The 13,729-nt window shown below is 39.9% G+C and overlaps 1 protein-coding gene across 2 annotated transcripts in view; it reads left to right on the top strand.

The window, feature by feature from the left end:
- Window positions 1-13,729, top strand: part of LOC149456878 (1-phosphatidylinositol 4,5-bisphosphate phosphodiesterase eta-2-like) — a 225,061-nt gene continuing 211,332 nt past the window's right edge. For both annotated transcript variants that reach the window (XM_089684347.1, XM_089684346.1), the window contains exon 1: window positions 1-130. In XM_089684347.1, the coding sequence (XP_089540473.1) occupies window positions 77-130 (54 nt within the window). In that variant the 5' untranslated portion in view covers window positions 1-76. The remainder of the gene's footprint in view (window positions 131-13,729) is intronic.

Below are 13,729 nucleotides of genomic sequence, written 5' to 3'. Positions count from 1 at the left end.
ATGGTTGAAGCAAACCTTCGATGAAGCAGACAAAAATGGAGATGGGAGCCTGAGTATAAACGAGGTCTTACAACTAATGCACAAACTGAATGTGAACCTTCCACGACAGAAGGTGAAGCAAATGTTCAAGGTAAGAGAATGTAGGTTATAGACTCCTGAACTGCTATTTCTGTATTCTGTGTACAAATATCCTGGCTCAAGAACATAACCAATTTAGTCACTGTAAGCCCAAAATCTTCTATAAGCTTTAACATGGGAATTTATTGTTTAATGTTTTTAAATCTATACCTGTTATTAAAGCAGTAGTAAACCGCATCCAAAAAAAGGGGGGAAAAAAACCCTGCAGGGTAAAGGCATAATGTGCTAGTATGCATTGCATACTAGAACATTATGAAGGACTTACCATGAAATAAAGCCCACCGTGGAGCGCTGCCGCAGCTCCCTGGGGGTTCCATCTTCACCCAGTCTTCCTTCGGGTTCACAAGCTCTGGCCAGATGACTGGCCGAGCCATGATGACTTCACTTCTGCGCATGCACATGGGAGTCCTGGACCATGGCACAGAGCTCTGAAGGAATGGCATGTCTATGTCGTTCCTTCAGAGCACACGTGCTAGCTATCAAAAAGGGCTAATATCTTCTAAATGGTTCATGTTTAGAAGATATTAATTGTACCTACAGGTAAGCTTTATAATAAGCTTACGTGTAGGTAAAATTATTAAAGAAGAGTTTACTGCCACTTTAACACACATTCATAAGCATGTAGAGGTCCTGCTAGAATCATGCCTACTTTGCAGCTGGGTTAAAACATTTAAACAAACTTCTGGCTACAGCAATGCCAGCAAAGTGGTTAAACTGTATATCTAAAGCCAAATATTTCCTTTTTGTTTTTGATAGCAAGTGGAATGCTTAGGTTTTCACTGGTATCTGTCCCTGTTGGAAAGATTCCCCCTGGCTTCTCTATTGGACCTGGTAACCATTGTCATCAGCATCAAAAGCAAGATATCCAGATTTTGCGTTTCCACCAGCTCAGGAAGTTAGAACGTTTTCTTCCAGTGGGGACACGTGTCCTGGTGAAAACTGTCTGAGAGCATTTTTCTCATGTTATAAAAAGTTCTTGCTTCTTGTTGAATCTAGAGGACAGTAGGTAAAGTGAAATCCCCCATATAGGACAAAAAAGAGGACACACAAAGGAAGAAATAAAATTGGATTGAGCAAGTCTAGAATGCAGATCAGGAGTTCTGACTTTACCCCATCTTGGGTCATTCTGATGTAAGTCATTGGGTCAGCAATGAAACCTTAACAACTAGAAGTTTCACAAGGAAGATGGCCGCTTAGTGTTTAATGCTGAAAAGGTTTGTTTGAACTCTATCTGCTTCACCTGTGTAAAGCTGTTTCGTCTTTCCTGGCAAAGTCGTTTTCCTTTGCCTGGGTGCAGCTGTTGTGTTCTATATTGTTAAATGATATATAAATCCTAGAAGGGTTTAGAGAACAGATCTGTGTCGGAAAACTTGTACAGTGCGAACAGAAGTCGAATCTTTTGGCAGCCCTCGCCGCTTGCTTCCATGTGATTGACACGCTTGCCAGTGTCTGATCTTTGTTGCTTGTCAGATAAAGAGGATCAGGAGAAACACTGCTGGAGTCTACGTTTTACAGTTCTCAATGAGAAATACATGGATTGTCTGGTGAAAAATAACGAGATATGGGAATGTTGCCTTATGTGAGCTGTGTCGGTGACCCGTAAAAGAATACTTTCTCTGTGCTGAAAGACTTTGTAGTTTTCAAAAGTTGGAAGGTCACACACACAATATTTTCACAACTTATTGAAACTTTGCACTTGTTTTACATGTGTTTGGTAAAGTCTTCCATATTTCACAATATTTTATTTAGCATTGTTTGTGCATATACTGTATGTACTGTATATACATATATAAAATAATATATATAAAAATTATTTTTGTATCTTAGTAGTTACTGACAGAGCCTAGGGGGTGCTGCCGGTGTTCAGGAACTTTATCTACATTCCTGTCAAGCAGCCAGAATTGCGTCGCCATCAAAGCAGTAGAATAAAGCATTCTTTCCTTCTGTATTCTTTTAAGATAAAAAAAAAAGACTTAAAAGCTGACTTAAACTCAGAACCTACATTAATAAATTGGTTTCTCATCCGTAGTGTCAATTGAGGTAACAATAGAAAAAGTTTTCTTGTGTAAATCCCAAGATCTCTTCCCACCCCATCCTCTTTCACTTGAATAATGCCTACATGTTGACCATTGTGGTCTCTGCCAAAGGCTTGGGTGGGGAGGGGGGTAGGGTTTGCCTGAAAGTGACCTGGCAGTCTCTCCCTATCCATAGACTGATCAGTTGTGCATGTCCATTTATCCTTTTCATATAAATGTTTTTTTCTTTATTACACCACTAGAACTGATCATGTGAGCCTAGTTGAATCTTTATTAAATGTCCTATAGACCAGGATGTAGCAAGCATGCACACAGAGATGGACACGGTTCAACCATTTTGCTCCAACCCTCCATTTTGTTAAGAATTTCCCATGTTGTCCCATCATCCCCCCTCCCTCTCTGTTCATTTACAGTGACATGTGGCCTTAGTGATGAGGAGTGTCACTGGAGGCCAGAGCACAGCAGGGAACTCCGAGTTAAAAAAACCCCCAAGGGAGCTGGGGCCTCGCTGTCTAAAGAACCTGTGCAATCTGGCACATCGTAAAAGGATAACCTAAGCCTTCCCCTGAGTTCAAAGACATTCCAGAGGAGTAAGAAACTAGATAACACTTTTAAAATCCATTTTTCCCCTATGTCTCATATCTTGGAATATGAGAGACTTGCATAAAAAACATGCATATCTTCAGATTGGCCACGAGAAGACAAACAGCTTGATATGTCACACTCCCTGGCTGGAATACATAGGAAAGCAGAAAATTACATCTCTTGAACCATTCAAGTCTGTATTGTATATTTCATATCTAACCGTTCCGCAGATGCATCTGCATATTAATCTACCCGCGGGTGGAATGGTACTTTTGCCTAGGAAGAGTTATGAGCCAAAATATGAGCTACGAGAGATTTTGGTTCTAGTTTGGGTCTCTGCCCAGACACCCCTCCCCAAATGAGGCATTGGTCCTTGACTCCAGAGACACCCCCTGCTGGGGGACTACAAAATAGGCTGTCAGGCCTAAGAGTTGAAGAATTCTCCCTTTTAACATCAGAACCAACTTGGGAGACTGTGCCCTTTTGGTCTGAAACTTGATCTGTTTAACCCAGGACTTTTTGGCAAGTACTTATCTACCTAACTTTCTTTCTGTTATCTTTTTGCTGTGCTGTTGTTCTCTGTATATTTATATATATATATATTGGTTACATCTTTTTTCTGTAAATATTTTTTGCACCCTTTTGACCTTTTTAGCAATAAATCTTTCTTTCTGAAAGTGTTGAACTGTTACTAAAGCTCCATAATGCAATTTACGAATTCCTGCCACTGAAGAGCGCTACTATGTGTGTTTAACCCTCTGTATAACCTGTCTGCGGTGATAGTGCTATACAGACGATTATCCAATCATTCTATTGTTATTGCTGATATTGCCGAGTTTCCTCTTTCTCTGTACAAAAAGGAGGTGGTGGCAGTGTGAAGGGTTAATTGTGTAATTAACCTGACCCAGTGACAATCGCGCTCAGGCTGCCGGTTCATCGATTGTGGTCTATTAGCTGGAAAATCATTGTGCAGGGTGCAGCTGGGCATGGCATTGTTACGCACGTGACATTGCAGTTTTAGATTGGCTATTCCTTCGGTCACGAGTATGGTGAGAAGGGCTGGGGTCTGACGCACGATCGTCACACAGGAGTCTTTAAACTTTCTAAACAAAAGGCCAGTTTACTGTCCTTTAAACTTTAGGGAGGCCGAATCATGGCCATAAGGAGTAGAAAATGTCCTGGCATTCATGGGAATAAAACAATGCTCTATCTTTGGTATTAGTGAGAGGAAATGTGTCCCATTTGATGGTACCATTGGGAGGAATTATGCACCGTCATTGGTGGCATTGGGAGGAACTGTGCCCCATTGTTGGTGTCATTGGGAGGAATTGTGCCCCTTCATTGGTGTCAGTAATTGAAATAGTGCCTCAAGGGCTGGATAAAAGCAATCAAAAGGCCGCATCCAGCCCCCAGGCAACAGAATGGAGACCACTTCTATAAACTGTAATGATTGATGCTTCTTTTATTATTTTTCTAGGAATCGTATTTCCCGCAGCAATACCTTGTTCTAGCAGCTTGTTAGAAAGTCAGTCCACTGCTCAACACAGACCGCAGCGGCCTGGTGTCCAGTGGTCCAACACCCCCTTGCCCAGTGCTCCAGTCAACAGTGCTGCTTAGGGACCATGAATTCTGCTTACTGGAACACTGGGCAGGGGAGCTGTTGGACTGCTGGTGACCCAGGCTGCTGTGCTCTATGTTGAGTAGTGGTTCAGCTCTCTAGTAAGCTGCTAGCACATGGTATTTTAACCATTGCTACAGCAGATAGGGTAAAAAAAATGCCTAATTTATTACTGTACTATAATAATAATTGACCAAGCTTCAATTGGGCTTTAAAGGCAGGATATCCTGCTTAGAATTCAATTTGAAAACAATGGCCTTACTATGGTCGATCTCAATATCTACAAATTCATGCTGCTAATGGTTTGCAATATATTTTTTCTTTTTAAACTGTATAAGTACATATAAGGTGATTTCTTATTTATTCTAATGCAATCAATCTGCATCAAATTACAAACCCACCCATTACATTTGCAACAGCTCAAGCAGAGTACAAGAATTCCTTTTACCTCTCTAAACAGCCACAGTGCAGGCTTGGCCAGTATTCTTACTGTCCTGTAGTTGCTCAATACCACTGCTAAAACAATGACATTAGTATTATAGTCCCTTAATCAAAGATCCACCCGTGGATATATATGTACAGTGCACAACATAAATGAGTACACACCAACAGATTTGTCAGAAAACCTTTACTTTTCTTTCAGAATCCACATTTTCTATGGGACACTATACTACAAAATACTCCCACAAATGCGGGCCATTGATTGCAAACAAGATTTGTTAATTTGCACACACAAAAGAAGTATTTTTCCTAACAAATTCATTCAAGACCATATTGCAAAAATTAATACACTCCACTGAAAGTCTTAGGAGCAAAGCTAAGTTTTAGACAACAAAATCCTAACTAACAAGAATTCAACTACAAGTGAGTCTAATTATTCATTAAACAGGTATCCAGAAGACAGTTGATTATAAAAGGGCGTTACTTAAGGAAAAACCCTTCCCATTTCATGCTGTCAGCAATGGCACCACATGGAAAAGAAATGTCACAAGGCCTGAGAAAGAAAATAATTTCTATGCACAAGAAAGGTGAAGGCTACAAGAAGATCAGCAAAGCTTTACTTAGCAGTCAGAATACTGTAGCAAAAGCGATACAAAAATTTTAAAAATATGGAACTGCAACAATCTCACAGAAACGTCCAGGCCATCCACGGACGTTAACCCCTCAACAGGAGTGTCTTCTGATGAGAAGGGTTGAAGAAAATCGCCATGCAAGTTCACTTTTATTAGCTAAAGAAGAAGAAAGCCAACCTGGGGTGATTGGTTCCCATGACAGAATATGGCAGATATCACAGCAGAGAAATGGCATGTATGGGTGTCATTCACGAAGGAAGCATCTCCTAAAGCCCATGCACAAAAAAGCCCACCTAAAATTTGCCAAGGCCCATTTTGAAAAAGAAGATGGCTACTGGGACTATGTACTCTGGAATGATGAGACCAAGATAAATGGTTTTGGAACTGATGGCTTCAAAACTCTCTGGCATCGCAAAGTACAAAGAAATATGCATTGTTCCTACAGTGAAACATGGTGGTGGCAGTGTCCTTCTGTGGGGCTGCATGAGTGCTGCTGGTGTCAGGGAGCTGCATTTTATTGATGGCATCATGAATTCTCAGATGTACTGCTCTATGTTGAAAAAGAAGATGCTACCATCACTCCATGCCCTTGGTCGTCATGCACTTTTCCAACATGACAATAATCCAAAACACACAAAAGGCCACTGTTGTATTTCTGAAGAAGAACAGGGTGAAAGTGATTCAGTGGCCAAGTATGTTTCCTGGTCTGAACCCAGTCAAACACCTATGGGGAATTCTGAAGAGAAACATTGAGCATCACTCTTCATCCAGCATCCAAGCTCTAAAAGACGTCGTTCTTGAAGATTGGAAAAAAATAGATGTTGCAATATGTCGCCAACCTGTTCATTCCATGCCTAGAAGACTTGGTGCTGTCCTTTCCAAATTATGGAGGTCATAAAAAATACTATATGTAGTAGTTTTTGTTGTGGGGTGTATTAATTTTTGCATCAACTAATTTGAGTAAAACTGAAGATTTTGTAATCTAAGTTATATTATTAACCTTACTTTCATGTAATGAACTAAACAAATGTTCTACAAAGTTTTGTCAAAATTTAGGAAATTGTTCTTTTATTCATTGAGATATTAAAATCTTACTTTTCAAAAGGGGTGTACTCATTTATGCTGAGCACTGTATATACTGACTGTTAGGATTGGCTGTTGCTTCTGGGTGACATTACAAATAGACTGGCCTAGAAAAGAACAAACCTTGCATGTCTATCATCATCTTGGTAATATTTGAGATCTAACGACTAAAACGTAATAATTTCAAACCTGTTGCTCACAGCTGAATTCACTGTGAAAGCCATGACTGGCCAATCATGGCTTACGGGTGAAGTCCATGCCCCACATTATATAAGGCGGCTTACAGGGCAGCCTTGTGTAGTGTGTTGCTAGAGTTAGATAGGTGAGGATAGTTAGTGGTGTGTTAGGAGACAGTGTAGCCAATGTAATGCGGTGTTGTGGAGCAGTGTAGTGGAGTGAAGTATTAGTGTTTTTTAGAGCTCTTCTGTGTCCCTGCTGTTGCCATTTTTTTTTTTTCTTCTTTGTTAATTTTTTTTTTTTGTAGCATCAGGTTCTGTTGCTGCATCTTTAGTATTCCTCCCGCTTTTTTATTTTTTAATTTAATTATTTATTTATTGGCAGCAGCACTAAAACTATTTAGGGCATATTTGCTGTTCCTCCTTCTGTGTTAGCAGTGGTTCCCTTTTTTCTTTTTTTTGCAGTTCCACCTTCTGAGTCACCGATGTTCTTCCTTCTCCATCACCATTTTTTTTTTTTTTTTTACTTATTTTTTTTTACTTATTTTTTGCTGCAGCAGTAGAAAAAAAAATCCATAAAAAGAAAATATCCATAAAATATCCAAGAAAGTACCCCCTATTTTCTGCAAAAAACAAACAAACAAAACAGTTTATAGAGCACCAAGCGCAAAAATATTGCACCAAATTCCCATCCCCACACTCAAAAATAAAAAGTTGTAAAAATCCCCATCATGCCCGAAAGGCCAACAAGGAGAGGAAGACGCTTACAGGCAGCTAAGAGAGGGCAAGCAGCCTCTGTGTCCACAGTGAAAGTGCTGGTCGTGGACATGGTGTATCCTCCGCAGGCAGGGCACACCTGTCCTTTTTTTCCACATGTCCTTAACTTTGGTGGTGCAGTGTTTATTGAACAGGTGCCCAGGCTTACAAGATCTTCTGAGGCAGGCCAGAAAAGTCATTTCCGGTGATCATACAATGCCAGTGTTCGGCTCGCTGACATTCAACAGGAATTCTAACTGCCTCATTTGTGACATGACCACCAGGTGGAACTCAACCTTGGCAATGCTGCAGTGGCTGCACACACAGCAGAGGGCCATCAGTGAGTATCTGTGAGTATGGCACAGGCTCAGGGGAGCTTGGCTTCTTTTCGCCATGCCAGTGGCTGCTGATTAAGGATGCATGCACTGTCCTATCACCATTTGAGGAGGCTACATGGATGGTGAGCTGCGACAATGCATGCATCAGTGACGCTATTCCTCTAGTCTTCTTGCTGGCGCACACGCTGCATAGAATACTATATATACTGTATTTATATATATCCAGCTAAACCATTGACTAGAAGCTAAAATTTGCTTTGGGGATATTTAAAATAGAATTTCCCCCCAGAGAATTGAAATGAAAATAATTTATACTGCAGTTAAAATTGCTACACATCAGTTCCTGTGCTAGCCATGACCGTTATCGGACTAAACAGTTGAGCTGGAGACATAAGGCTAGTACAAGTTAGCTGAAGAAAATGAAAGTTATAGTTACCAATATGGACTCATATAGTGTCAGTGGTGTCAGCTTTCAGTCAGCTCACTTCAGGGTGTGTCTGTGTCTGTCTGTTGTCCTTTATCTTCTGTCTTGTGAGGTCCTGTCTTTTTGATGATGTGTGCATTCTCTATCCGTCTCCTACTTTTATCCCCCAAAAAATCCTAGGCGGGCAAAAGCTTATCTTGCCTAAAAGTTACGGCAGACTAGGTGTCATTTTCTCTATTAATTGATTTTAATTACCAGAAGGGGGCAGTATAGGATTAGGAATGATTTGGGTTTTTCCTGACACCTATTCTGAGTCATATCAAAAGTTGACCTTTTAATCCTGGTTAGTAAGAAAACTCTAAATTTTGAGATAAGATTTCTTTTGACATAATTGGTCAGACATGCTGGGACTAATGCCACTGAAAATAATGTATTACTGAAGTGATTTTGGAGAAAAAAAAAATCTACCTATATATCTTAGACATTTGTTGAGGTTTCTTATTATCTCACGTTTTTTGTAACATACCAACGCTGTAATACAATGAACTCAAACTAATTCTTTATAATGTTAAAAACACAATATCCACAATGTACCAATATGTATTAATTGTTAAAACCCAAAAAATATGTATATGGAAATTGAATATAGTAATATAAAACCTGAATTACTTAAGTAAGCAAGTATTCACTTTGTGCAATACTAATAATAGTAATATAATTGACATATTTGGCTAAAATATTCCTGTCAAATAATAACACCATATGCAATGTAAAGTTTAATATGTACGCTTTCTTTCCAGAGGTTCATGGAAAAAAAAATCATTGTGAACATTTCTTTTGTCCTTTGTTCAATCTAGACATGGACTCATCCGTTTATCATACAACTTGGTATCATGTCTAGTGTTTATCTTGTAGCACTCTGATACCACCATATCTCCCCTCAAATTTATAACCTGGGAACATAAGCTGTAACAACTTTGGAATGCTCTTAGAATCTGTATTCAGAAACCATGACAATAGACTATACAGAACAAAATGGCTTCCAGCATGCCCATGTAAAGATAAGTTCAGGCCGTCCTGTTTAATTCTGTGAGCCCAGAACAGTTCCGACAGCACCCCCCCACCCCCTCGCCTTACCAGGCCATGTGCCCTCAGCATTGGAATGGTGTCCCCGTGCTGATGGGGGCAAGGGCCTCTTCTGCACAACCCTTGCCCGGTGGTTGTGGGAGTTTAAATAAAGGGGCACCCTGATGCTGCCTCCCCATTGTGAATGAGTAAGGGGTAAATGTACCCCTACCCATTCACTAAAGGGTTAAAATTGTAAAAAAAAATAGAGACTGGACTTTTGAAAAAAATTCTTTACTGAAAGAAATAACACAAAAAAGTTTTGACAAGTCCTTTATTAAAAAAAAAAAAATTGGTTCCAGTGTTGTAACCAATTGTCAATTACGACATCCAGCCTTGTCACGACAATGCCGACTCGCAGAAATAAAAATAAACCTGACGCTCGCAAACCTGTCTCCACTCGCCGCAATGTGACATTTGCGTCACCACTAGCTTCAGCCAATGCTTACGTCTGACAGAAAACTGTCTGAACTGTCATCAACAATTGGGCGGAGCTAGCGGTGAGACGGTGGTGTGATCTGAAAGACAGATCCTGTCTCCAGGGAGTTATATGGATGGCATTGATTGGGACATGCCTATATACATCTGTCTGAACATCCAGCATCTCAGCACTTCCCCCTGGTGATATGGAAAAAGGAAGTGAGCTTTCAATTCAAGGCTCTCCTCCTTTTCAAGCTCTCATCAGCCCTACATGTTTTTCTTCAAGGTGATGGCAGAAGTATTAGCACCCTTGTCCCTCACAAGGGATTGCAGGGAAAACCATAGAAAAGTCATTACTGGGACTCATGTCTTCATCAATACCAGCAGTCCAGTGAGTGCGGTTCTCTATTGCCTGTGATGTTGGAGAGAAGCCTCAAATCTCTAAATTTAGATCAGGTTCGATCTGAGTTGATCGGACAGGTGGGAAATTTATTTATCATGTACAGTGGGGATCGAAAGTTTGGGCACCCCAGCTAAAAATTTGTATTAATGTGCATAAAGAAGCCAAGGAAAGATGGAAAAATCTCCAAAAGGCATCAAATTACAGATTAGACATTCTTATAATATGTCAACAAAAGTTAGATTTTATTTCCATCATTTACACTTTCAAAATAACAGAAAACAAAAAAATGGCGTCTGCAAAAGTTTGGGCACCCTGCAGAATTTATAGCATGCACTGCCCCCTTTGCAAAGCTGAGACCTGCCAGTGTCATGGATTGTTCTCAATTGTCTGGGAAGACCAGGTTATGTCAATCTCAAAGGTTTTAAATGCCCAGACTCATCTGACCTTGCCCCAACAATCAGCACCATGGGTTCTTCTAAGCAGTTGTCTAGAAAACTGAAACTGAAAATAGTTGACGCTCACAAAGCTGGAGAAGGCTATAAGAAGATAGCAAAGCGTTTTCAGATGTCAATATCCTCTCTTCGGAATGTAATTAAGAAATGGCAGTCATCAGGAACAGTGGAAGTTAAAGCAAGATCTGGAAGACCAAGAAAAATATCAGACAGAACAGCTCGCAGGATTGTGAGAAAAACAATTCAAAATCCACGTTTGACTGCACGATCCCTTCAGAAAGATCTGGCAGACACTGGAGTTGTGGTACACTATTCCACTATAAAGAGATACTTGTACAAATATGGTCTTCATGGAAGAGTCATCAGAAGAAAACCTCTTGTACGTCCTCACCACAAAAATCATCGTTTGAACTTTGCAAATGAACATATAGACAAGCCTGATGCATTTTGGAAACAAGTTCTGTGGACCGATGAGGTTAAAATTGAAATTTTTGGCCGGAATGAGCAAAGGTACGTTTGGAGAAGAAGGGGCACAGAATTTAATGAAAAGAACCTCTGTCCAACTGTTAAGCATGGGGTTGGATCAATCATGCTTTGGGGTTGTGTTGCAGCCAGTGGCACAGGGAACATCTCACGAGTAGAAGGAAAAATGGATTCAATAAAATTTCAGCAAATTTTGGATGGTAACTTGATGCCGTCTGTGAAAAAGCTGAAGTTAAAGAGAGGATGGCTTCTACAAATGGATAATGATCCTAAACACACCTCGAAATCCACGGGGGATTACATCAAGAGGCGTAAACTGAAGGTTTTGCCATGGTCTTCACAATCTCCTGACCTCAACATAATTGAAAATCTATGGATAGACCTTAAAAGAGCAGTGCGTGACAGACAGCCCAGAAATCTCAAAGAACTGGAAGACTTTTGTAAGGAAGAATGGGCAAAGATACCTCAAACAAGAATTAAAAGACTCTTGGCTGGCTACAAAAAGCGTTTACAAGCTGTGATACTTGCCAAAGGGGGCAGTACAAGATATTAACTCTGCAGGGTGCCCAAACTTTTGCAGACGCCATTTTTTTGTTTTCTGTTATTTTGAAAGTGTAAATGATGGAAATAAAATCTAACTTTTGTTGACATATTATAAGAATGTCTAATCTGTAATTTGATGCCTTTTGGAGATTTTTCCATCTTTCCTTGGCTTTTTTATGTACATTAATACAGATTTTTAGCTGGGGTGTCCAAACTTTCGATCCCCACTGTATGTTGCATTGATCGGCAGAACTGACATGCATTGTTTGTGAATTTTGAGAGCATTTTGATTGGTCGAATTATGAGATTACATGGTGAAAACAGTGGTGCATTCGATAACTTACAATCATATCTTCCAACTATCGAAATCATGATAATAAAATAAATCAAAACTGCTCTGCCTTAATATTCAATGAATCCAATAAAATATATACTGGAATTATAACCACACATATGGAGAAACCAGCACAAAGATCAAAAAGAAAGTCCACTTTAAAAAGTCACATATGACTGTGTAAACCAAGGGTGTCCAACGTGCGACCCTCCCATTATGCATTTGGAAGTCATGCTTGCAACTGTCAGCCTTGCAATGCCACCTGAGTCTTGTAGTTCCTCAACAGCTGCAGGGCTGCAGGTTGGACACCCATGGTGTAAACAATGTAAAAGTGCTTGTACTGCTTATTTATTTATTTATTTTACAGGTACTTGTATAGCGCCATCAATTTACACAGCACTTTACACATATATATTGTACATTCACATCAGTCCCTGACCTTCAAGGGACGTACAATCTAAGGTCCCTAACTCACATTCATACATATACTAGGGACAATTTAGACAGGATCCAATTAATCTACCAGCATGTCTTTGGAGTTATGAAGACAGACAGGTGCTCCACTATGTGCTTCTAGGATCCCCACATGGACTGACCTTCACAATGAGATGAGATATTGATCCATTATTGCTAGATAGGTCACTTGCACTTTTGGAGTAACCCCCTTTATTTCTGTCCTTGGTCTCTTAGCTCCTATAGATTCTCCACCAAGTAGTACACCATCACTCATAAAATATAATAAAAGGGGGGGGGTATCATAGCAGAAAACCATTTATCAAAAGGTATAAATATCAAACGTTACACTCCTTTTTAATAGTGTCTGAAAACCAGTACTAGGTATAGCAGTTTGTATTGGGGAAGATAGCCGCCCCTGCTTCTATCCCGGAAGCTTGGTGCAGTCCACTGAATAGATGTGATGTCACCGGATGTGATAGAGCAGCACGTGAATCACACCTTGAAGCGTTACGTCCTGATTGGACATCTTCAATCCAGGGCAAGACTGTGGGATATTGTGACGATATCACAATATAGGTGTGTTACCTATTCTCATTCAATACGTACATACATTCAAAAATATAAAATAAAAATATTTATATGTGTGTGTATGTATATGTATGTATGTATATATATGTGTGTGTATGTATGTACGTGTGTGTGTATGTCAGTATATATATATATATATATATATATATATATAACAGAGATTGCCGTCATTTGTTGATGGATGTTGGAACTGCACCTATCCCTCACTTGTAAACAGAGATGTCTAGCAAACATAAAAGGTGCTCAGCCCAGTTTCTTAAAAGGGGTACTCCAGACCCGAATATCTTTAAAATAAAGTAAAAAAAAAAAGAAAAAATAATTTATTACAAAAAATAAAATTCTATTAAATATTAAAACGTGCCCTAAACCTAAATTCTTAGAGGTACTCCTGGCTGATATCCCTAACACAGAGGGTTTTTGTGTTTTCTTTGGGGTATTGGTTTTTGGTACATGCCCTGGTACAGGGTTACACATACTTTTATCAATCAAGGTTGAATTCTTAGGCTACGTTCACACTAGCGTTGTGTGCAGGCGGCAGAGAGGCGTTTGGGAAGCGGTAAAAACTCTAACAATTCTGCACATTGCACATGGTGCTGTTCTAACGGGAGCGTTAGCATCGCGGAGAAACGGACGCCTCTGGTCGAGTCAGGAGGCGTTGAAGCCTCCTATTCTAGTCTATAGTGCCGCTCCGCAAACGC

Source organism: Staurois parvus, unplaced genomic scaffold (assembly GCF_062004578.1).
Source record: "Staurois parvus isolate SC_StPar_1 unplaced genomic scaffold, SC_StPar_1.0 ptg000346l, whole genome shotgun sequence".
NCBI lineage: Eukaryota > Metazoa > Chordata > Amphibia > Anura > Ranidae > Staurois > Staurois parvus.
This window is presented reverse-complemented; position numbering and strand designations above follow the sequence as displayed.